Below are 25,562 nucleotides of genomic sequence, written 5' to 3'. Positions count from 1 at the left end.
TTCCACTGTCTGACGGAGATGAACGACCACTCAGTACATCAGGAGATCCAAGAGTTCCTGAAGTCAGAGAACAGATCAGAGAAGAAACTCTCTGTGATCCACTGCTCAGCTCTGGCCTACATGCTGCAGATGTCAGAGGAGGTTCTGGATGAGTTAGACATTGAGAAGTACAACACATCATGGCAGGGACGACTTAAACTGATCCCAGCTGTGAGGAACTGCAGAAAAGCTCGGTAAGTCCAGATTGTAAGCAGCTACCGTCACTATTTCGTAGTTTCTGGCAGGTATCTGGAGACACAACTAACTGCAGCCACCAAGACTCCATTTCTATTTGTCATTTCAAGTGTCTTCTATCTAGATAAAATCCAGATAAGACTCTTTCATTTACACTCAACAACCTTGTCTCTGTTGGACAGATCACAAATCTAATTGTGTCCGTCTTGGTTTTCCCAGCTGTATATGAGGGTAGACTCTACTCAGTGCAGATGGTGGTGGTGGTGGTAATGCATATGCAAATGTAGGGAAATGACAGCATCACCAGATGAAGAACTTCTGCACTTTAGCGGTTTTGTTACAACATTAACAGTCAAGCAGCCACTATGCCTATTCATATAGGGTAACATCAAGTTAACCATGGAGATAACCTTCTATGGGCAGTAAAGAGATGGAGTGTAAATTGCCATCACCTTTCGGGTAGATCCAGGTAGCACAGGTTAATTGTAAAGTTATACGTATTGTCAGAAAGTTTGTCCTGAAGTTACCTAGATAAGCCAGTTACCTGGCCTCATAGTACAGGCCTCCCTTCCTCCCACCTTACTCCGTTGTTTTTAATGGAAGAAACACTGCGACTCAGAAGAGGGAATGAGGCTCACTCTGTACAAACAGGTCTGCAAAATAAAACACAATACTTCAATCATAATCAGCTAAACATATTTTATATATTATATATATATATATATTATTTAGTTGTTGCCATTATGTATTTTTCTCTTTTATTGCTAGTGTGCATCATGTGTATTATGCTTTTAAATCACATACTTTCAATTAATTCTGTACTCCCAGACTTCCTGAATGTTGGCTCTCAGAGACTCACTATGAAGTGGTGGTTTCAGCACTGAGGTCCACACCATCCCACCTAAGAGAGCTGGACCTCAGAGGAAGCAGGCTGCAGGATCCAGGAGTAAAGCTTCTTTCTGCTGGACTAGAGAGTCAACACTGCAGACTGGAGTCACTTTCGTCAGTTCACTTACTGTCTTCTGCTCTTGTAGATTTTAAACTGACCAAACATTTTAAACATGACACAAAAACTGAACATGATAAATTAGGCATTCATCTTTTAATTTCACATTTTTGTTTTACAAATGTTCCTTTGTCTCCAATAACTGCCGTTTGTCTCATACAGTGTGAGACATCTCTGCTACATAGAGTTGTCAAGCTTGTTAAGTGTAGTGTGTTGAATATTATTCCACTCCTCTTAAGTGGCTTTTTGAATATCTTAAAGAACGGCACACCAGAACATACTAAACATTTTTGAAATTACTTTTGTGATGCAATTTAGCATGTTTTGATTAAGAAATGGACAACCAATACTGGTGAGACTTCCTGCAATATACAATAATGTCTCAAAATGTGTGGTATCTGTTGCTTGATTCCTTTTTAGAGTCTCTTGCTCTTAGCAAACCTATGTCACACCTGCCAAATGCCAAGGTGGAATACCATGGCACCAGATGACATAGTCACAGACAGACAATTTCTTTACAAATCTGGAAGAATTCATCTTGTAGAAATGTATAATAGTTTTTGTAAAAAAACAAACAAAACAAAAAAGGAACTAAACCAAAACTGCTGGGTTATATTTGTAGTGTGGTGTGTAGATGGTGTTCAGAAAACAAAAGTCAAAGTTTTTTTTTACCATATCATATTATAATATAGATATTGCTTTATCAACAGACTTGCTAATTGTGGACTAACAGAAATCAGCTGTGGCTCTCTGGTCTCAGCTCTGAAGTCCAACCCCTTTTACCTGAGAGAGCTGGACCTGAGCAGGAACAACCTGCAGGATTCAGGTGTGAAGCTGCTGTCGGCTGGACTGGACAGTCCACAATGGAGACTGGAGACTCTCAGGTCAGACACCACTTATGACGTACTCACACTAGGTGATCCGTACTGGATCCAGTACCCGAGCATGTTTAAACCCCAAAGTCCAGTTTGTTTGACTAGTGTGATCACTCTGTACCCGGCCTGCTTCAAGAGGTGGATTGGGTACGGTGAGGTTGGACTCTAGAATGGTGATTGCTAACCGTGTCTGAGCACGGAACTCGGACATGAACTCCATTGTGCTGTGCGAAAGAGCTAGTCATAGTGATGACGTGGCACGGGTTCAGAACACAACACGCAATGCAAGTGCAAGCCAGTGGGGGAGTGGTGATGGGGGAACAATTGTGCGGGGACACGGTACAAAGTACCCAGGCCTAGTGTGAGTATTCCCTTATTTAACATTTGGATGATCTTCATGGTGTATTTTAATTTGTTTTAAAGCAGTAATTGTGTAGTCATTTTATTTTAAAATTAAAATATTTTGATGGCACACTGACTTGTAATTGGGTGAATGGTGTCTGTCACTACCACTCCACTCCCGGGGGCCTGGTATTGCACTAAATAGCATTGGAATCCCGGGCAGGAAGTCTATCACAATAATAGGGTAATGCCTTACGACACCAACATGACTCTAAAGCAAGCAAGCTATAAGACGAAGCAAAATGTATATAATGTACTGTTACAACTGTGGTAATTTGTGAAATGTGGGATATGTTGTGATGGGTTGACGATCTGTCCAGGGTGTACCCCTCCTTTTGCTCGATGTCAGCTGGGATTGGCTCCAGCCCCCCGCAGCCCTGTACTCAGGATAAGCGGTTGACGATGGATGGATGGATGGATGGATGGTATATGTTGCCACCTGTCCTATTTCCTATGTAAATAGGTCTGTGTTATAACATCTTTATGATTTGTGGCTTACGTTCCCCTAAGTTTCTCCTCTAAGGTGAATGGTGGCTGCGGTTCCAACTGGTGGCAGTTGATTGTGAAAAGATAGAAAAATGCCAAAAAGCAGATTTGTTAATGGTGGCCAATTGTAATGTTGTTCAGGTTCCATAGGGTCGCCAGAAAGCAGAGTTAAAGAGGTGGTGTTCTGCTTTTTGGCTTTTTCCCTCCCCTTTATTGAGTTATATGTCTTTTTTGTGCATGTAACAGGTTTGCAAAGTGAAAAAGCCTGAAGTCCAGCCCAAAGGGAGTTCCCATCGCCCACTGCTCTGAAGTGCCTGAAAACAGCTCATTTGTAGTCCAGCCGTTTCACTTTCATCCCAGCTAAATGCGCGTCATATAAAGCTAGCCAAGCGGCTAGTCTGACACGCCCTCAAAAACAGCGGTGGAAAAACAGTGAGCTGCAGCACACAGCTCTCCTCTCCCTTCCAAACACTAGCTACCCTCCAGGCAGTCAGTGGACATAAAGTTGTTCCTGTGATGTAGAGACAGAGCTCAGTTAAAACTTTATGAATAAAAGACACTTTTGTTACAGATTAATAACTCACCACTCTGAAACTCTCGCTCCAGTCCATGTTCCTGGTCGGCAACATGTAGACACGTTTTATGATAAAAGCTGGTGGAGAAAGGTGTGCTACCTACTATTGCTGCTCCTACAGATGAGGCGGAGAGAAACACATCAAGGACGGAGCCAGAAGTGTCAGAGAAGGCTGACATTTCAGCCACTGGTGTGGAACCCGACCCTGTCTCTGTACCTTTTGTGGGTGGTATAACTACAGAGGATCTCTGTTTATCCCTTGGGATAAAGGAGGTGGAAAACTGGATGAAAAGAGCTTGAGGTGTTAGCTATGCATCTTCACATCAGGGCTCTTGAGCTGAAACACCCTTTGTCTCCACCCCTCAGTATGTTGCAAGCTTATTAATTTGTGCCTAAAGTCTATCTGCAAAAATTCAGGATTTAGTCAGAAAATTGCCAACCAGACATACACGGAATTTGCAAGCGCTAAAAGGGTTCTGTTTGACAAATGGTGCCAGGAATTTAATGTAAAAAAACTTAGATGACTTAGTGAGAGAATTAATCTTGTTAGAGAAATTCAAAAACTGTTTTCCAGAACAGATAGTCCTATTTATAACAAAAAGTGCCATCGGTGACAAAAGCAGTTGTCTGGCTGAGTTTATTTTGACACTGGTAATTCTTGGCCTAAATGTAGCCAAAGTCTTTATAGGCATGTCCTGCCACTCAGCAGCCATCTTGGTGATGCTTCCAGGCAGCTCTTTTGGACTAACAAGACCAGGCCTCTATCTGAGTGAATGGGAGGACAGCCAGAACTGCACTTTCCCTTTTCACTGGGACATAAAAATTGCATGTAGAAAATAAACAGGAAAATCTGATAAAAAAAAATCGCTGAAAAAGTTGGACAACTTTGCCCCATGAGTAGTTAGACCCCTTATGTCAGTGGAACCACACAATTGGCTAAAATATGTTTCCCACCCTGGCTGTTAAAAGAAGACGGGTGGCTTTCTAGCGGGAGGGGTGGGACAACCGCCATCTTTGCTGTTACATGCTTTCCCTATAGAGTTGTATTGATGATTCTTAAGGTGGCATGTCTCCTCTATAAAACCTCTCTCATGTAGCGTAGGAATGTTAAATCAAATCACCAAAGCTAGCGCTTAAAACTGCATTACCAACCGCTGGTGAGATTCATGAATTCAGCTCTTAAAAGAAAAGGACAGCCTAAAAGTTCCCGCTGGTGTGGGTTTGGTAAAAACTGCCTCTCCATATCTCTCTGAACCTATACCTACAGTAAACCCGAGTTGGGCGAGGTGGAAAAGCCCAGTGATTAGGACACCAATGATAGGCTACAAAGATTAGATTGGATTATGAATTTAATTTTACTAAATGGTTTATTTTTATTCAGACTGAGTGACTGCAGTTTGTCGGAGATCAGCTGTGCTTCTCTGGCCTCATCTCTGAAGTCCAACACCTCCCATCTGAGAGAGCTGAACCTGAGTGGAAATGAGCTGCAGGATTCAGGGGTGAAGCTGCTGTCTGCTGGATTGAAGAGTCCACATTGTAGACTGGAGACTCTGAGGTCAGTTTCATTCTTGTATGTGTGTGTTAGGGTATGTCTGTCATTGGGCAGGAGGTTTTTCATTGTGATCTCTCTAAATTCAAACACTGACAGAATAAAACCTTTGTTGTGTCCTTCACAGGTTTCTCAATGTTTTGCCTGGATTTTAAGTCATTTACAGCAATCTTTGTGAGATAATCTGGCTAGAAGAAAATAATTTAGGAAAGAAAGACAATAAAGCTGAGGCAGTTTACTGCCCCACATAAATCGTTCGAAATTCTTAATGTCTTTTTAATAGCAGAATGAATGGAGCAACAGTGTTTTAAAAGATGCAGGTTTTGCTATTCACGGAGAGAGATGGGGTTGCCCACTAATCAGAAGATTGGTGATTCAATCCCCGGCTCCTTCAGGCTCCACGTCGAAGTGTCCTTGGTCAAGATACTGAACCTCAAATTGCCCCCAATAGCTGTTCCATTGTATGGATGTGTGTGAATGCAATGTAATGTAACAGGAGTTTGAGTGGTCAGAAGACTAGAAAGGCACAGAGCATACAGCGAATACAGAGCATTTACATTTACATTGACCTCAATACACTAATTTAACAACCACCAAATTCAATTGGCCACTAGGACCCTGATCTTAAAATACTGTGTTCACACTAAGCTGTGAAATCAGCATAGGATGATCAACAACTCTGCTTTTGTGCATGTGTATTGTTTCCACTATTTCCTGATATCTCTGTTTCAACAAGAAAAACACATACAAATTTTACAAAATGGCAGTACTATTAAAATAACAATATAGACTGAACATTAGCACTTCTACTGAGAAACAGCCTAGTAGTTCAAAGAAAATCATATTTAAAAGAAACCAGTATGTTAAACAAATAATCAAACACTGACCAGTTGCTGACATTGCTGTCTCTTTGCTTATGTTGCACTGTTATCCATGCTATTATCACAACCCAAGTAGATTCCTCTAACTCCCTATTTTCATGTCTGAGTCAGAAAAACCTGTCCAGACTTTTGATGGTTCAGAAAACCCAGCAAGGAGTTTGCACATAACATTTTTGCTTCTTTACATAGGTTGCCTGTGTGCTTTGGAGTAAGTTTTAGGATGGTAATGATCACCTGTGAGGCATTCTATTTTGTTTAAACCATACACGCCCGAATGCACTAGTAGGTTCCTAATATTACTTCCTCTGTCTAGGCTAAAAGGCAGAGGAGGCGAGGCCTTTGCAGGCAGTAGCCTGAACTCTGGAGCACTATGCCAGAGGAAGCAGGGGACAAATATAGAAATATGTGATTATATTATATGTTATATTAGGTTGTTGTTGTTGTGTATAGGTTATACGAGTTTTTTTCCCTATAATTACAGGCTTAATAACTGTGAACTACTAGAGAGCTGCTGCTTATCTCTGGCTTCAGCTCTGAAGTCTAAATCCTCCTACCTGAGAGAGCTGGACCTTAGCTACAACAAGCTGCAGGATTCAGGAGTGAAGCTGTTGTCTGCTGGTCTGGGAAGTGCAAACTGCAGACTGGAGATTCTGAGGTAGATTATACAGTATAATTTACTTCTGTTTGGAATCTGGAATCTGCGTTTTTTTCATATCATATCCTCTCGCAGGTTGGCATGCTGTCTGCTCACAGATGGAAGTTGCGCTTCTCTGGCCTCAGCTTTGAAGTCCAACCCCTCCTATCTGAGAGAGCTGGAGCTGAGGGCAAACAAGCTGCGTGACTCAGGAGTGATGCTCCTGTCAGCTGGACTGGGGAGTTCACATTGTAGACTGGAAACCCTTAGGTACAGAATGTCTTTTTCGTCTGTGCAGATTCTTAAAGACAGAGATGGTTTGATAAAATCTTCCTCTCTGCAGGTTGAAAGACTGTCAGATCACAGATGAAGGCTGTGCTTCTCTGGCTTCAGCTCTGAAGTCCAACCCTTCGTATCTCAGAGAGCTGGACCTGAGCCTCAACAAGCTGCAGGATTCAGGAATGAAGCTGCTGTCCAATCTTATGGAGAGTCCACAATGTAGACTGGACACTCTAAGGTCAGTAGAGGTTGGATGAGCATTTTCGGTCTATGATATGAGCTTCAGAATTATCAGGAAGAGAGAGATAAACATAACAGCCAATCAGTTCAGCCAGAACTTCTCTGATCGTGTGTGAGTTGATCTGAAGGTGTTGTTGTGTTCATCCCTACAGGTTTAAATGAACCTGGACTGAAGAGAAAGAGGACATTATTCATAGATTGTCAACCTGAACACACCTTTATAAAAGATCTCTGAATCTTTTCTGTTCTCTTTCAGTCCTTTTTCTCTGCTTCTTAACCAATTGCTTTACTTTTATTTTCCACTGTTTTCTTAGTGTTTGTTCTTATTTTTCTTGCCTTTTTTCCTCTCTTCATGTCTTTCTTCTTCCATTTTTGCCACACGTTTTTATTTTTTTATTTTTTTTATTTTTTTAAACATATGGTTGAAAGATATGTTCAACCAGTCCAGTTGACATTAATTTTACCCTCCTTGGAAAATCACACATTTCTTATCTGAACCTCTACTCACACTCATCTTCAAACATTGTTGGTTACCACCTTGAAGATCCTTACCAACAACCTGGAAGCTACCAAGTACCATGCTAACATGTTCCAGGAGTATCGACCTCCTGAAACACCTTATCAACTGATTAGAGACTACCATGAACACCGTAGTTACCACCTTCAATACTTGCTCTGAACCTTGGCGTAGCACTGGACAGTCAACTGTGCTGCACAGCCAACGTCGCTGAAGTGGCTACAGATGACAGATACCCAATGGTTTTTTGGGACCGGGACAAATGTGGAGCGTTTGAAGCAGGAGGGAACCTCACACAGCTCCAGTGATCTGTTGAAGATCTGCGTAAAGATCCAGAGACTTATTCACATAAAGGTTCTCATTCTTAAATGTTTTTTTTTATTTTTCTAGATTTGTGGTTATTATTATTTTGTTTTATTGTCCATGATTTTTTGAGAAACTGAACAAAACCACTCAGTCATTTTAGCATTTATCAGGTTCTAAGTGATTCAGTCAATAATTACTGAGAGGTGGTAGTGTCTCATATACTGTACTTATACAATACATACATGTAAATGCATAGAACAGACTGTATTCATGCGTGTGATTGTGAAGTCCGTTTGCAGTTGTTGATTGTTACTGCAGCCTTGTGCAGCACTAAGGCCCAAGACAAATTTCCCTCAGGGCACAATAGAGTTTATCTTGATCTTGACATCCACACTACTACATTTTAGTTTCAAAACGTGCTCACTGCTAGAACACATGCCCCATGTTCAAAGGCTGAATCCTTGCGGAAATGGCAAATTCGAACACCTAAAACACAAGTTTGAAAACTGCTGACCTGGTTTTAGTTTTGACTCCAGCGTAGCATTATCGTGCTGACATGTAAAAAAGAAGGACTTTGAAAATGATGAATAAGACACTCAAACTTGGCTTCCTGATTCATCAGGCTGGCATAATATGACAAAAACATGCAACATCAGCCCGGTCTGCCAGTTTTGAACGCAACATGGATAACAAATAAGTGTTTCTGACTTTGATGTCTTTGCTAGTAGCTCTTCTGTTGTTGAATTTTCTGCAACTGCAGAGTAGACGATCTGCTTCCTGTTTATACCAGCATGCACATGCATGAATGGTAATGTATAGACATGGTAGACGGAGTATAGGTCGAGGGTCAGTGAGGATGGGTGGCAGGTTGACACAGGGTAAAGGTGGCTGTTTGATGTTGGAGCGGGAGAGCTTGAATGTAGACTTATCAAATCTGCAGTAAAAGGCATTAAGTTCATCAGCAAGTAGGTTGTTCTCCACAGAGTTGAGGAATCACCTCTCATTGGCTGAACTGAGCTTTTCAGCGTAGCTCCTCTTTGCTGCTTTGACCTCTTTAGTCAGAGTCTTCCTGGCCTGGTTTTGCAGGATTGTGTTCCCTCTTCTGTAGGCCATCAACTTGGACTGACGAAGCTGCTGGAGTTTAGCTGTGAACCAGTGTTTGTAGTTGTTGAATGTGCGGAAGGTTTTAGTCGGCACACACATGTCCTCACAAAAACTGATGTAAGATGTCACAGTGTCAGTTAGTTCGTCCAGGTCAGTGGCTGCAGCCTCAACAACACTCCAGTCAGTGCAGTCAAAGCAGGTAACTCCAGCTTTGACTCGTTGGTCCAGACTTTACAACAGGTTTAGCAGATTTCAGTTTTTCCCTGTATGTAGGGATAAGATGAACCAGACAGTGATCAAAGAGCTAAAGCTACACGGGAACAGAGCGATAGACGTCCTCTAAAATAGTGTAGCAGTGATCCAGTGTGTTAGTGTCCCTGGTGGGACACTTAATATGCTCTGTATTTGTACACTACATCTGCATTCACCAGTCACACACATTCATACACTAACATTCACACACTGGCGGAACAGCCGCCAGGGGCAAATTGGGTAATTCAGTATCTTGCCCAAGGACACTTCTACACGCAACCAGGGGGGGCCAGGGATTGAACCGCCAATCTTCCGATTAACGGCCAACCCGTTCTACCTCCTGAGCCACAGCCGCCCCGAATATGCTGTCTGTACTTTGGAAGCTGAGGTTAAAGTCCCTGAGAACAATGAGCAGAGCTGGATGTTTTTTCTCCACAGTAGTTATCTGATCAGTCAGGGTAGTAATTTCCTCAACACTCACATCTGTACACCAACCTTTGCTTAGATAGGAGCAGATACCACCTGCCCTTTCCCCGAGAGCTCAGTTACACGTTCCGCTTGGAGGAGATTGAACCCCAGCAGGTGAAGTGTGCTGTCCGGGATATCCTCACTGAACCAGGTTTCAGTGAAGCACAGGGCGGCAGATAGTAGAGGTTCGTATTTGTTCTGTTGAGGAGCAGAAGTTAATTTATCTCGTTGCCAGGAGTATCAACTGGAGTGCAGTAAGAAATCCAGGCTGCCTCAGTTTTACGAGCGCACCAGTTTGCTTCCCTCTGCGTCTCCGGGAAATTTCATAGAGGCCGCTGCTCCTTCAACCAGAGATGCTCACGTCTTTGAGCTAGAGTCCAAGTCAAGTCTCAAGTCTCTCAATGTTATTACGAATCCTGTACCACCTGCTGCATTCAATCCAGATTGCTAATAAAACTGAATGGCTATAAGGAATTCTGTAACTGTAACCTGTTTTTCATTTACAGAGCACAATGCAATTATTGACAGCTTATTAAATATTGTAAGTCAACACACCACCAGACTCTCAAACCAGTGTAACGTTATAACTAAATAAAACTGTAAGGTTACATGATCAACAATAAACCTGTAACCTCTTTCCAGACAACGGCAATAATTAACGTGATGGCAGCCAGCGGGACATAAATGATTACGTTAATCGACCACCACAAGTTTGGCAAGTAAACAAACACTCGTTCATCTTTTCATAACAAAGGAAAGTCAGAGTAAACCTCCCGTAAGTCGTAGCTGAAGCAAGAAGCAAGCTAACGTTAGATGGCCAATGCTGAGCTAAACATGTTCACTCACCACATATTTGCGTTCAGCGTGTCTTTGTTTGGGTCTCGTTGTATGAAGTTTTAAAGCCAAAGTTTATGATGAATGGCGGAGCAGCTGCGATGTTCGAGTCTGAAGCCTTTTGAGGACGAGTCTCAAGTCGAGTCCCCATCTCTGCCTTCAACTAACAACTCCAGGAGGGTTTCAGGTTAAATGAAATTCGGTGGTATAGTATAAGCAGAAGGTCCAATTTCTCTCTGGTAAACTTGACCAGAGAAGGACAGCAGCAAACAGAAACACAAGAAGTACGAGAGAAGCCAGTTGTGGTCTTTAATAGCGCAAGGAGCTCATCACTCTAGCATCGACTTCTGTCCGTTAGCTGCCAGTGGACTTAACAATTCAATATGAAATGTTTGTTATTACCTCTCAGCCTCTTCATGGTGGATAAGATATGCTGTACCTTTATTACTCTAAGTTCTTGTTGGCACAGCAGCACAGAGGAATGTAAATATCAATAAAATACAATAAAAGTGAAATCAGTTAGCATTCTTATGTAGATGTATAGATAATATACACACTGTATAAACACTATATACAATCAATATACAATAATAATCCTGTACAATCAAATACTGTCATAATAGAATCTCCAAAGCTCTTTGAGGCTCCGTGGTGGATGAGTCTGTGGCTGAAGGAGCTCCTGAGCAGCCTCCCCTGCACACCACAGCAGAGAAGATGACACAGGCCACTACAGACTGGTAGAACATCTGCAGCAGCCTGGTGCTCACATTGAAGGACCTGAGCCTCCTCAGGACGAACAGCCTGCTCTGTCCTTTCCTGTAGAGGGCCTCGTGTTGTCTGTCCGGTTTGTTGTTGAGGTGCACCTCCAGGAACTTGTAGGTGTCCAGCATCTCTACCCCCTCACCCCTCACAGGGGTGTGGAGCCTCCTGCTGCATCTGAAGTCCATCACCAGCTCCTTGGTTTTTCCTGTGTTGAGCCAAAGGAGGTTGCTTTCGCACCATCCGATGAAGCTCTCCATCAGGTCTCTGTACTCGTCCTCGCTGTCGTCCGTGATACAGCCGACGATGGAGGAGTCATCTGAGAACTTATGGAGGCGGCTCGTTCCAGAGTCGAAGCAAAAGTCAGAAGTGTAGAGCGTGAAGAGAAAGGGTGACAGGACAGTTACTTGTTGTGTGCCGGTGCTGCCCACCACGACGTCTGACAGGCAGCCAAGCAGCCTGACATACTGTCAGTGAGGTAGTCAGCGATCCAGGCCACCAGGTCCTGATCCACCTGCATCACCGAGAGCTTCTCAGCCAGCTGGAAGGACTGGACGGTGTCAAAAGCACTGGAGAAGCGGAGGAACATGATCCTCACAGTGCTGCGTTGCTTCTCCAGGTGGGTCTAAGCTCTGTGAAGCAGGTAGATGTCAGCCTGGTTCGCAAACTGCAGAGGGTCCAGGCCGTCCCGTACCAGGGGCCTGAGGCGCTGCAGAACCAGTCTCTCGGAAGTCTTCATTACATGTGACGTTAGTGTCACAGGCCTGAAGTTAGAGCGGTCACTCAAACTGCTGCCAGCTGCTCAGCACACACCTGAAGCACCCTCGGGTGGATGTCATCAGGCTCCCTGGCTTTGTTGATCCGAGTTCTGGGCCCTGTACCACAAAGCAATTTCAACATACCCAGGATCTATTTTTTCATCTGGCTTCACTAACCCTAACAATCGCGATCCTGAGAAGCGGTCACATGAAGCTGGTTATCAGCTCTGTAGGTCAGTCCAGGGTTTCCCAATCCAGCCATGAGTAGGTTAACAGCAAAGGCGGAGTTAGCAGCAGATGACCAATCACAGACATGAACAAGTCTACTGGCAGCAGAGCGGCATATTCTACAGAAATACGACATGGTCTAAGTAGCAGAGCAGCAGCTGACACAGGCAGGCAGGCAGAAAATCTCAGACAGTGTGAATGAATGAATGAACAGGCGTAGTCTGTAGTAATGTGTTGATCTGATGCCTTCTTATTATGACAATTCCTGCCTTATTCTTTCTGTGTGTCGGCACCTCGGGCAATGAATAAGTCGTCGTTCCAGGTCACTTTAAAAAACTTCAAACATCAGATTCATTTATTTGATCCACTGGAAAGTGTCCCAAACATTGTTCTAAATAACCTTCATAAAGCAACAAAACCAAAAAACCATTCATGCCATCAAAGGTGTTCAGATAGTGGTGAAAGACTGAATCTCAACATTTACTGAAAACTCCCCCACATTACCTGCCCAGGTAGCAAAAGATGGCGCTACTTGACCAGTCTCGTAATTTCAACAGACCGAAGTACATGCTCAGAATATTCAGCCTTACATAAGCAACAGGCTGTGAGAAAAATAAAACCTATAAAACAAAACTAAACAAGTTTTGAAGTGGTGAGCTGGTTTACTATCACATCTTAAAACCCTACAAAAAGGCCGTAGTAGCCTGCTTCAGTCTCAGTTGGATGATATCCTCTATAAAAGTTTCTCCACATCACTGCAGCCTATAAAACAGGAATAGTTGACTTTTCTTTGATACACCATGAGGCTGTTTTATTATAAAATATGATCATCCATCCACATCATAGTAAAACACTGCCAGGGAACATTTATTACACAGTAATACTTGTGGTACCACATTTAAATACATTTTGCTGATAATACTTACATGCTTTTACTTAAGTAAGGTTGTGAATGCAGGACTTTTACTTGTAGTATTTTCTCCGCGTGATATCTTAGATATCTGATTTGCCTCCGAGAGGGCCAAAGTAGGAGGTCTGTCTGAAGCTGCTGGTGAAAATGTGAAACTCGTCTGATTGTGTAACAGCAAAGAGTTGTAAGTTTAGAGCGAAACGTTAAAGCAGCAGTTTGACCGAAGAAGAAAGTAAAGATCTCTCTTCAACGTGTCACTGGATGTTTAGTTCAGTTCCTGTTTCCCAGAAGCATCACAAGGCTGAGAGGATTTCATTGTGTCCTTTCCAACACTTACACTTTGTGATGTCTCAGTATTGGGGTGGTGATGGATAAGACACATGCCTTTGGTGTGAGAGACCGGAGTTCAATCCCCAACTGTGACCCATCTACCAATGTGTCCCTGAGCAAGACACTTAACCCCTCGTTGCTCCAGAGGCGTGTTTTTTTTTGGATAAAAGTGTCAGCTAAATGAATAAATGTAATATTACAGGCTGTATCTTCAGCTCCACAGACACAACGCTGAGGAACTTTCTGGCTCTGCTTTTAGAAACAAAAGCGTTGATAGAAACGCTCCTAACTTCTAAGGTCACTCCTGGTTCAGGACTTCAGCTGGTAGTTTGTAGGTTTGGACAGCAGGTGGTGCTGCAACATCACCACAGTGTCCTGCACTCAGCTGCAGATTAAGTTTAACCTTTGAAAACTTTGGCTTCATATTTTTTATTGATAAAAATAATAAAGAGAATCTTTTATAATTTACAGATCCTGTACAGTTACCAAACACAAACACTCTAATAATAACGATAAAAAACCTGGGAGGAATAATAAAACTGCTAATGATAAAAACACCAACAAACAAACTAGAACAATTCCATTATTTTTTCATTTACCCCATTCTAACCATTATAAATTGACTTTCTTTGCCTGTTTGTAGTTCACTGGAATTAAATACTTGCTGAGGAGAAGAAGAAGAAATGGATTAACAGTGTAACATCATTTAAATCAAAAGGGCGTCTCTTCCTAAATGACTGCTCCTGTTTCACCCTGATGGAAGTTATTATTAGGCTGAAATAAGAAGGTGTTACATTCACGTCTACAGGACACGGGATACCACACACAGTCACACAGCAGTGACGCTGCAGGATCCACATGCTGACATGTTTTAAACCCCCTTCATCTTCAGTGTGAGCAGGTTTGTCCGTTTAGAATCGCAGCTTGTCGTTAATGAGAAACACCGAAACAACTCCCCAACATGTGATACATTTCTGAATTCCTCAAGGTTTCGATTTTATTATGTGAAGAAATTAAATGTGTGTGATACTTTGACAAAGCGCTTCTCACCATTTTCAGTAACATGTTTGTTTATTTCAACAAATGTCAGCAGGCTGGATTATTAAATTATTATTAAAGCCTCCAACATGTTTTCAGAAATATTAATCTTATTTATTTATCCATTCTATTCTGAAGCAGACCTTAAACAAAGTGAGCAGGCTTTACCTGCATGCATCACCTTCTACACAGAGATTGGCATCAAAAGCTCGCAGGCTGCATCTCTGTGGTTCTGTGTTGACGCACACTGAGGTTCCTTTTTGTATCACTTTATAGGAATGTGTGATAATTTCATTTTAATAGCCTTTTACCTGCAACATGCTGTCTCACATTACCACACCACGTTTGGTGCTTTGGGACACTAAGAAAATGTCCCAATAAAAAAAAAAACAGAATTTCAAAACAATATATTTTTCACCCGTCCATGTTTATTTCCACAGTTTATTACTCATCAAATATTATGACAATCTGAAGCCCACGTCATTTCTCTTACCTACACATCTGTACTTCACTTGCATATTTCTACTTTTGCCACTTCATACTTCTACTCCACCACTTCTCAGCTTTTGTTACTTTACAGGTTACAGATGTTCGTCCCTTTCCTGTCCAGTGAAAACCCCGTATCTCCAGGTGTTAGAGATAACCTGCAGGATGAAGAGCTCCTCCTCCTCCTCCTCCTCCTCCTCCTCCTCCTCCTTCAGCTGAATAAACTCTTTAAACCTCCCTCAGATCAGCTGGAAAATGCATCGACATACGTGGTTCTCACAGGACAGCGACGCTACTAACACGTGATGATCTTATAGACCATGATGCATTGCTGCAGATGAAAGTACCCAACAGGATATAAAGGAGTTAAAATGCAACATCCACATTAATGCAGCAGGAGTACTTTTACTGCAATACTGTTACTGAAGGAAGGCTTTGAACTTTAACTTGTAATGGAGTGTTTTCACAGAGTGGTGTTAGTACTTTTCCTGCAGTAGAGGATGTGAAAACTTCTTTGACTGACTGACAGCAGCAAGTGTGTGTGCTGTCTGTCAGTGCTCGTCCTCAAATAGAGCCCTCTCTCTCTCTCTCTCCCTCTGAAACACACTCCTGGCTCGATCGCCCTCTCTCTCAGTCAGTCAGTCGGTCACACGCTGAACTCATCAATAAGCTGATCAGTCAGTGAGCAGCTCAGGTGACTCTCCACCTTTACTGAACAACAACCTTCATGTTTCTGAGAACGTGAACAGGATTTTTACTCTGAAAGGCTGCAGATGTTTTGTGAGGTAGGAAATCTAACATGTTTGACAGGTCTTAAAGCGGCTATAATCTAATTATTTATGATAATAATAATGTGTGAAATGAAAAGGGTGTGTCAGTATCAACCTGGGAGAGACACGGACGGATATTTTTCTAGTGATAAAGGGTAGATGTGGGCATTAAATCAGAGTCTTTAATGAAACCAAAGCCTGGTGGGTAGGACGTGGGTATAGAGGTCAGCTGCTGTCTCTGTCACGAGTCCATCTGTTTCATCCTGGTTGAGCTGAAGGAAGATCTTTACTGTGTAAAATCCACTCGTGGAGGGCCTCGATGGTGCTGGTGTCATCAGGAGACACAGAAGTGTTGAGTATCATCAGCGTAACAGGATGACGCCACCAAGGGGCAGCATGGAAAAAAATGCCACTGCTGTCTTTAAAGATCCATTCAGTTCACCTCATTCACAGGTGATATTTACACTGGGGCTGCTGGGGACGCTGGGGACACGTCCCCACCACTTTTTGAAAGCATTTGTTAAACGATTTCTGAAAAACAGCTTGTTAACTAACAAGTAAAAATGCTTTAAGAAAAGTTTATTTGCACAATAAGAAAACGTGCAATGCAATTTAAAGATAGAAGAAATAAATGTGCCTTGTCCAAAAATAGTAACTTAAGCTAAAAGGGAAAACTGTGATATTTTCAACACATTCCTGCCACCTGAATATTTGTGTTTCCCTTTATTTAGATAAAGACATTTCCACCATAAATTTGTGCAGAACATTTCTCCAGAATGCAGTAAACTGAGTGTTTGATGCTAAATACAGGAACATTTAACACTCCTCCCCCCTCAAATATTTCAGCCTTGAATAACTTTTCATCAATACTGTGCATAGTAACGTCTCATGTCTGATGTCCCCACCACTTTTCAACACAAAGTGTGGCCCCTGTTTGTGTTTCAGACTTTAACACTGATGCGTTTAAATCAACATGACCTCACACCTAAACACCAAAACAGTGGTAGTTTGTCACGATCCTGTCCTGAGTGCTGTGTTTTTGGGTTTTGATTCTGAGGGTTTGGTTTTGTATCTGTCATCTGTTCCGTTTAGTTCTCTGTGAGTTTATTCTTTTATCAGTTAGAGATCTGTTATATAGTCTGTTGGCTTTTGGGTGTCAGTCCTGTCTGTCTGTGGTCTTGTATCCAGTCTTTGTGGTCTGTGTTGTTCTGTTATCTTGTCTTAGCCGCCCAGTCTTATTAGTTAGAATCCCTTTTGCTGTTAGTTTAGACTTAGTTTCAATTTGCTGGCTACCTTTAGTGTGCGTCCTCTACCTGATGTTACTGTTTGTCTGGTTATTATCTGTCAGCTGGTGTTTAGTGGTGTTTTGGTATTTTCCTGATTTCAGTTCTGTTCCAGTCTCATGTATTAGTTTCTGTACAATCATGCTTGAGTTCTGTCAGCTTGTCTATTAATGTTCTCTGCCGGTTTCATTAATTAATCTGGTTTTGATCATTCTGCTCTAGTCTCTATGTAGCCTTTATTATTATTATTCATCCACATCTTTAAGTTACTTAGAATCTGTCGTGTCTCGTATCGTAGTTCCTAGTTCGGTGTCTTAGTTCTTAGTCCTGTACCTTGTCTTAAGTGTTTACTCCTGCTCTGTGTTGTTTTGCACATGTCTGCTCTGTGTTCCTTGTTGGTGTTAGTTTATTTGTTTTCTGTCTGCTTGTGTTAGTTTATTTATATGACTCCTGAGGTTTAGTGTTGAGTAACTTGTGTTTTGTCCTTCCCCCCTCAGTAATCTGCCCTGCCTGCTAGTCTTTCTGTTTCCCCCTGCTCTCTCTCTGCCTGCCTGTGTCTCGTTGGCCTCATGTCCCTCACCTGTGTCTCCTCCCAGCTTGTTAACCCTGTGTACATATCCTTGCTTGTTTCCCACAGTCTTTGTCAGGTCATTGTAGCGTGTTTACGCTCTGTCCCATGTTGCAGTGTGTTGTCCTGTTTAGCCTGCCTTGCTCGTCTTGTCAGCTTCTGTGGTTTGGTTGATGAACTTTTTATCTTACTTGATGTTGACTATGATGTGGAAAGATATGAACCTATCACCAGCGTTGGGACACAGCTGTGGTCAGTTTTGTCCAACTCATCAGACAAAGTTCAGCTGGAGGAATGTTTTGGATAAAGCTGTGACGAAGTGTTTTTAATGTGAAACAGCAGCAGCAGATTCAACGTCTTGTTTTTTAACCTGCAGGAGTTCATCTGGATGCAGCTTCTGAACCAAAGCCAGCAAACTGAGGATGGGAGCAGCAGTGTGTAGGGAGGAGGTGAAGGGGGAGAAGAGGCGGAGCGTGGGGATGGAGGACAGCCTGACGTCAGCAGACAGAATCCGTCGATTCACCGTCAGACAGTTCGGATACAACGTCTTGAGTCTGGCTCGCCGAGGACTGAAGGTATGACGGCGAGTAGCAACTCCCACCAAGCGAGCGCCAGCTGCTAACGCCTCCACTGTTTCCAACGCAAACAAGATGGCTGCCGCTCTCGAGAACACACGTTCACAGTTCATGAAGGAAACATTTATCTTTTGATGATCGAATAAAGGGATAGTTCTGGGTTTTTGTAGTGGGGCTGCATGAGGTACTTATATGCAGTCAGTGTTTTTCAGCTGCAGTAGATGGCTGTACTGCTGTGGACAGGGTCAGCAGCTAATGTGTTTTCACCACCTGAAAGAAGAAAACATCTAGATCAGTTCAAGTGTACACTGTGTTTAGGATATTTTCAGAGCTTTACCTGTCGTCAGATGACCACTTCCTTTTGGATTATCTTTTCTCAACCATAGAACCGTATTTCTACACATAAACAACTTGGCTGGTCGCTGTTTAAAGGAAATAGATGCTGTAAATATTCTAGTTATAGCAGAGTCATTTAATACTTTGAAGCCTCTGACCACCTTAGTTTCCCCCTCTGAACATATTAGAGCAGCATCAACACAGATTATAGATCCAGTCCCTGACCTGCTTTTTCTGGTACTTCCGGTTCCTGCAGGAGGTCCCAGATGAACTGTGGGAGCTGTTGGAGTTGGAGAAGCTGAACTTGTCTCTCAACAGTCTGAAGGTCCTTCCTCCTCAGCTGGCTCTGCTCTCCAACCTGGTGGTGCTCAACCTCTGGGGCAACCAGGTGAAACATCTGGTTGCTGTCACCTCCTTCAGAAACAGACAGTTTTATTAACCACATGACAGAGGCCAGTGGAGTTTGTTTTCGGTACAGTATGTTAAACTCTGCATCAGGTACATATACAACATGCATACATACTCCACATAGCATTGTGTAACAATACAAGAACACATTCAATCAATCAATCAATCAGTCGTTGTTTATGTAGCACTTTTCATACAAACACATGTAAGACAAAATGCTCCACACTACAGAGCCATTTAAAAACTGTAGTTTAAAAATAACAATAATGCAATAGTACCACCCGATATAAGTATAATAAGCACCTGGGGAAAAAAAGAAGATCAAACCCAAACAGCCAAATGAGTAAAAACTCCTAAAACACTAAAACCCCAGGACCCCAGAAAAAGAAGCACTAGAGAAGCAGCCCATCAATAGTAAAAGTATGATATAATAAATAAATAAAGTTAGTTAAAACTTACAGCTCAGTTATAAGCTTGGTTAAATAGGTATGTCTTTAGTTTGCGTTTACACATGTCCAGATTTCCTGCTGCTCTCAGCTCATCAGGAAGGGTGTTCCACAAACACGGGACATAACATTGAAAGGACGCCTCACCATCAGTTTCAGTTTAGCATTAGGAATAATTAAAAAGCCTTTACCGGAGGACCTGAGGGTTCTAGTAGGTTCATAAGGTAACAGCAAATCTGTATTCTGGACCAATACCATTAAGTGACTTATAAAGTAGTAAAAGGATCTTAAAATCAATTCTGAAATTAACTAGTCTTAGTCAAATGACGTGCAGCAGCGTTTTGAAACAGCTGCAGTTTAGAGGTTTTAAAATCCTGTTTTAGAATCTCAGACTGCTGCTTCCGTGTATCATTAGTGCTCACATGGGTTACCACTGTATCCACCAAGGGGGTGGCTTCCAGTATATCCGGCAGAAATATATATCCTGGCAGAAATGTCAGTGACAGTGGCCCCGCGGATGCTGTCTGCCTTTTCCCCTCATTGCCTTGGACAGAGCCCAAGAGAGGAGGCAAGCACTGTGAATGTTTTTGAGATGCCACCACCTCCGGTGCTGGAGGTGGACTAGCAGGGAAATTACCTCCGTGTTGACCCCAGAAACACCGTCCTGGAGTAAATGCTCCATACTTGCATAGCGCCTTTCTAGTCTTTTCGACCACTCAAAGCGCTTTTACACTACATCTGCATTCACCATTCACACACATTCATACACTGATCCTAAGTGCTCAAACAGAAACTAACATTCACACACATTTGGGGTTCAGTATCTTGCCCAAGGACACTTCGACATGCAGCCTGGGGGAGCCGGGGATTGAACCAATAGTAGAGTAGAGCACTGGACAGTCTTAGGCCTGGCTCCTGTTCGCACACACTGGTCTTTAGTGTGGGGCTGACCCCGCATTGTCCAGGGAACAGTGTCATCCAGGTCTCTGCTGGAGGTCTCACCTGCAGCCACTGAGGTGCTTCGAGACTGGGCCACCATGGAATGGATATGGTGTCCTTCCTCCCTCAGCTGATAAAGCAAAGACACCTTTTTTTCCAGTTCAGCAACTATTTGGCTCAGTTGTAAACAGCTCTCACACAAATGAACAGGAGACATGACTGCAGGCATGACGGGTGCTCATTAAAATCCTTCGCTAAAATCCTCCTTCGATAATGTACCTCTTGCAGGGCTCCATGTTCAGAGACAAACTCATCAAGGTGGATTCCTCTCTCAGTCCGGAGACAACGCTAAAGGGTACCAGGTACTAGAGGGGTCCGGTTCAGTTCCGGTTTAACGAGTGGTGAATGCGTCTGTGGTTAGTCACGTTGGTGAATGGTGTGTGAGGAAGCGACTAAAGGGAGTTCAACGTCCTGATGGCTTTGGGGAATAAGCTGTTTGTGAAGCATTTGGTCTTGGTGGAAAGTTACCTGTAGCGCCTCCCTGAGGTGGTGAGCAGGATGTGATGGATTGGAGATCTTTTTCTTCAATTTACAGTGGGGGGAGTGGATACTTTGGAGACAATCTGCTGTAGTTCCATTTGTATTTGGCTGTCCATGCTACCCTCCTATACTGTAATTGATGATGTGATAATGGACTCAAGGATAGCTGAGTAGAACAGAACAAGGAGTTGATGCTTGTTTGCAATTTTGTGAACCATAGTTATATTCCATGGTTACATATTAATGAAAATGTGGATGCAGCTTTGTAAAAGAGTGATTTTGATCTTCCATAAAGTAGCTGTGAAAGACAGATGAGGTGGAGATATCCTGATAGATCCTAAATTTCCCAAAATGACAGTGCCTGTCTGCATGATGCATAGTTATTTGGGACAGAAGATGTTATAGGACTGTTTTCACAGGCAGAGAAGTATGAGCGTAAACTCAGTGGCCCTCTTAAAAGCCAGAACGTGAAGGTCCGAGTCTGACAGCGTGCCCGTGAGCAAGGCAGCGACCACCGCCTCCTCCCCAGGCAGCTGCTCTGCCTCCTGGATAAATAAAGGTTTTAATCCCCCTCTAATCCTCCAGGATCCAGTTTCTCTCCTCTGTCCTCTCTCCACCTTCCTCCTCCCTTCGTCAACCTTCAGTTCAGCTCCACTGAGCAACAACACTAACAGTGTGAAGCGCCCCCTACAGGCTGCAGCCTTCATCACAGCCACACCATTCAGCTTCCATAGAGTCTCTCGTTTCAAAAGACATGAAAATTCATATTTTAAAACTGTAAATGTAAATGGGCCCCCTTATGTGAATTTTTCATGTGAAGATTTTATTAATTTGTTCCTTCCAGTAGATAAAATAATGTATTTTAACAGAAATGTGTTGTTAGAACTTTAGAATTCAGGAAATGTGGCATTTCTTCCTTTTTAATATTTGTTCTGAATTTTCACATGAAATCTTGGCCATAATTACTTTATTGTGATGTAAGTAGAGTAAAATGTGAGGGTGACAGCCCTGATATGAGCGCTTGATGTTTTTGACTGTGTGCAGCTGAGCAGCCTGCCAGCAGAGATCGGACAGCTGAGGAGACTCAGAGTCTTGTTTGCCTACAGAAACAGACTGACTGAAGTTCCTGAAGAGCTGGGAGCCTGTACACAACTGGAGGTACTGCAAATTGGGGAAATACTTCTAGAACTGTTATGAATACTACTGCTGGTTTGCTCTTCCAAACTTTTATATTCAGACGCAGACTCAGCTTGGATCAGCTCATTTTGGAGTGCAGTAATTGCGATATTTAGGGTACTCCACTGATTTTTGCATTGCACTCCTACATCATTGTCAGATACATGAGTGACGGTTTAAATCCCCCAGGCTCGATCTTTGATCCTGTATATTCACTATTTCTGTAAATGACGTAGGAAAACATTCACATCGAGGCAAGTTGCATCTCTATGCAGATGACATAGTTATACATTTGCCTAGCTCCAGGCTTAATAACAGCTCATTACAGTTCTCCTTAGTCTTCAATACCCAAAAAATCAAGCTTATAACATTCACTATAGCTCGCTCTTGGTAGAATCTTGGCCTTAGCATTCAAATTGGATGTATTTTTGAACGAAGTCTTGTTTCATGTGAGGAAGAAATTTGTTCAGACTACCTTTTTGTCGGTGCTTGATTATGGGGACCTGCTGTAAATGCATGCTGCCTCATCGCTGCTGAGAAAACTGGATTTTGCATGCCATATAGCCTGAGTTTTATTACAAATGCCAGATCGTTCTCACATCACTTCAGATTGTACAAAATGGTGTACTGGTCATCATTAGCTACGTGGAGGCAGCTACATATAGGAATTTTCATCTATAAGGCACTCTTATGCAAAGTACCACATTACTTTAGTAGCCTCCTTAGCTATGCGGTCAGTAGTCATCGTACCCAGTCCAGCAGGCTGCTGCTCTTTAAAGTTCCCAGGGTGACTTCAATGTTGTGAAAGACTGCCTTCTCATGCTGTGCTCCATTAACCTGGAACTCTTTGCAGGGGACCCTCCAGCTGGAGCTGCTAGCACCGTTTGCGGAGTTCAAATCCTTGATTACGGAGGTTTTTAAAGATGAATGTAAATATTTTAAATGACCAAGTATTCCATTAGTGCATTTTTAGTTGCATGAAGACATTTTAATGTACTGATTTTTATAGTGTGATCTTACTGTCACATATGCGTATATGTAAAGTGGTATGTTTTAATTATATTGTTGTCATTCCTTGACTTGCTGCCTTTTATGGCCAGGGCGCCCTTGAAAGAGAGATTTTATCTCAATGGGTCTTTTCCCCTGGTTAAATAAATTAAATTAAAAAATCTTCAAACAAGTATCATTTTTGTGATCTGGAAGTGAGTTATCTGCTTGGGGTGGCGGTGGGGCAGTGGATAGGACACATGCCTTTGGTGTGGGAGACCTGGGTTCAATTCCCAGTGGAACTCATGTGTCTCTGAGCAAGACACTTAATCCCTAGTTGCTCTAGAGGCACATGACCCCTGACATATACTGTATAGCAATTGTAAGTCGCTTTGGGTAAATGTAATCAGCTGAATCTGTGGCTTTACAGAGTTTTGTTTGACTCTGTTGTCTCTCAGGTGTTGAGTTTGGCCAACAACCAGCTGTCCTCACTGCCTGCCTCTCTCTCCAATCTGACCAGACTGAGGAAACTCAATCTCAGTCACAACCACATCGCTCACATCCCAGGCTGTGTCTACAACATGAAGGCTCTGGTACGTTCACATCACTCAGAATCAAAATCTCTCTGACTTCATCGCTCTTTTAGGCTCACAGATTCACACTTGCATTTCTGGGAAGTCAACGCATGTCCAAATCCACAATTCATCAAGTCCACAGGGATCCTTAAGATGACTTTCTGCCGACTGACAGTATAAAATGTCTTCCTGTCAGTCAATCACATTCTCTGTCCCTGCAGGTGTTTCTCCACCTGGCCTGTAACCGTCTGGAGAACCTAGCAGAGAATATCCAGGCTCTGGTAGAGCTAAAGATCCTCATTGTGGAGGGAAACAGCCTCCACTCTCTGCCTAAGGCTCTGTGCTGCCTCACCAGGTAACCCCATCTAACAAGGTAACCCCATGTAACAAGGTAACCCCACCTCACCAGGTGACCCCATCTAACAAGGTAACCCCATCTTCCAAGGTAACCCCATGTAACAAGGTAACCTTATCTAACAAAGTAACCCCACCTCACCAGGTGACTCCATCTAACAAGGTAACTTTATCTAACAAGGTAACCCCATCTTCCAAGGTAATCCCAAGTAACTAGTTAACGTCTCGGGTTACGTATTTAACCCTTGTTCCCTGAGAAGGGGAACGAGACACTGTGTCGGTGACGACACTATGGGAACGCCTCTGGGCGTGGCAGGGCTGAAATCATGAATGAAAGTACTCCAATCCTATTGGCATTGCTAGAACGGTAGCGTGTGACGACGTAACTGGAGGCATATATAAGCATGCCGGCACACCGGACACATTAGCTCTTTGCTATGAAGCAAGGCACTCCAGGCAGGGTGAGGTGTGGCGGACCGACGCAGTGTCTCGTTCCCCTTCTTGGGGAACAAGGGTTACATACGTAACCCGAGACATTCTCCTTCGAGGGAACTCGAACTGCGTCGGTGATGACACTATGGGAACGAGAATACCCACTATTCCACGCTGAAGCCTCCGCCTGCCCCCCAGTGTAGGCACGACTAAGAGGAGAGCGCACGGGTGCCGGGTGCAGAAGGAAGGTCGAGACTGTAATACTGGATGAAAGTGTGAGGAGTGGTCCAGCCAGCTGCCTCACACAAATCCTGGAGCGATGCCCCTGTAAGGAGGGCCCTAGAGACCGCCATGCTTCGAGTAGAGTACACCCTTACGGCCATAGGTGAAGGTAACCCGCGCATCTGCCAGAGAAATGGTCTGAACGATCCAATTCAATTCAATTTTATTTATATAGCGCCAAATCACAACAACAGTTATCTCACAGCGCTTTTCATAAAAGAGCAGGTCTAGACCGTACTCTGTGATTTTATTTACAGAAGCCCAACAATTCCCACCAAGAGCAGCACTAGGAGACAGAGGCAAGGAAAAACTTCCTTTAAGAGGCAGAAACCTCGAGCAGAACCATGACTCAGGGTGGGCGGCCATCTGCCTCCACCGGTTGGGGTGAAGGAGAGAGAGGGAGAGGGAGAGAGAGAGAGAGGGAGAGAGAGAGAGAAAAATAGAGGGATGGAAGGAGAGAGAGAGGGGAGGGAGGCAGCCTACACAATATACACACAGAGGTACAGACAGTAAAGGTGATGTTGCTATAGACTAAATGAAAAATGGTACAGATATTTATAGTAGTGTTAATGATAACAATCGTAATGTTAATGATTATAATAACAATAATAATAATAGGACGAGTAACAATAGTCGTTGCAGCAGAGGGTGTCGAGCAGGAACACGGGGGCAGCAGGTGACCTGCAACCACAGATCCAGACTCCACAGCTCCAGAGCCAGAAACACCTGCAGGAAGTGATA

At 43.1% G+C, this 25,562-nt stretch overlaps 2 protein-coding genes across 2 annotated transcripts in view; one reads left to right on the top strand and one right to left on the bottom strand.

The window, feature by feature from the left end:
• The window catches only part of LOC123968066 (NACHT, LRR and PYD domains-containing protein 12-like), a 583,923-nt gene that overhangs the window by 32,648 nt on the left and 525,713 nt on the right, over positions 1–25,562 (bottom strand). The gene's annotated exons all lie outside the window — the stretch shown is intronic.
• LOC123968359 (leucine-rich repeat-containing protein 30-like) overlaps positions 17,881–25,562 on the top strand; it is a 14,638-nt gene continuing 6,956 nt past the window's right edge. The window contains exons 1-6 of the mRNA XM_046045083.1: positions 17,881–18,023; positions 18,148–18,346; positions 18,939–19,070; positions 22,060–22,173; positions 23,637–23,771; positions 23,975–24,108. Coding sequence (XP_045901039.1) covers positions 18,194–18,346; positions 18,939–19,070; positions 22,060–22,173; positions 23,637–23,771; positions 23,975–24,108 — 668 coding nt within the window. The 5' untranslated portion in view covers positions 17,881–18,023; positions 18,148–18,193. The remainder of the gene's footprint in view (positions 18,024–18,147; positions 18,347–18,938; positions 19,071–22,059; positions 22,174–23,636; positions 23,772–23,974; positions 24,109–25,562) is intronic.

Source organism: Micropterus dolomieu, linkage group LG01 (assembly GCF_021292245.1).
Source record: "Micropterus dolomieu isolate WLL.071019.BEF.003 ecotype Adirondacks linkage group LG01, ASM2129224v1, whole genome shotgun sequence".
NCBI classification, from domain to species: domain Eukaryota; kingdom Metazoa; phylum Chordata; class Actinopteri; order Centrarchiformes; family Centrarchidae; genus Micropterus; species Micropterus dolomieu.
Note: the sequence above shows the minus strand (reverse complement) of the source record. Positions and strands in the feature narration are given on the sequence as shown.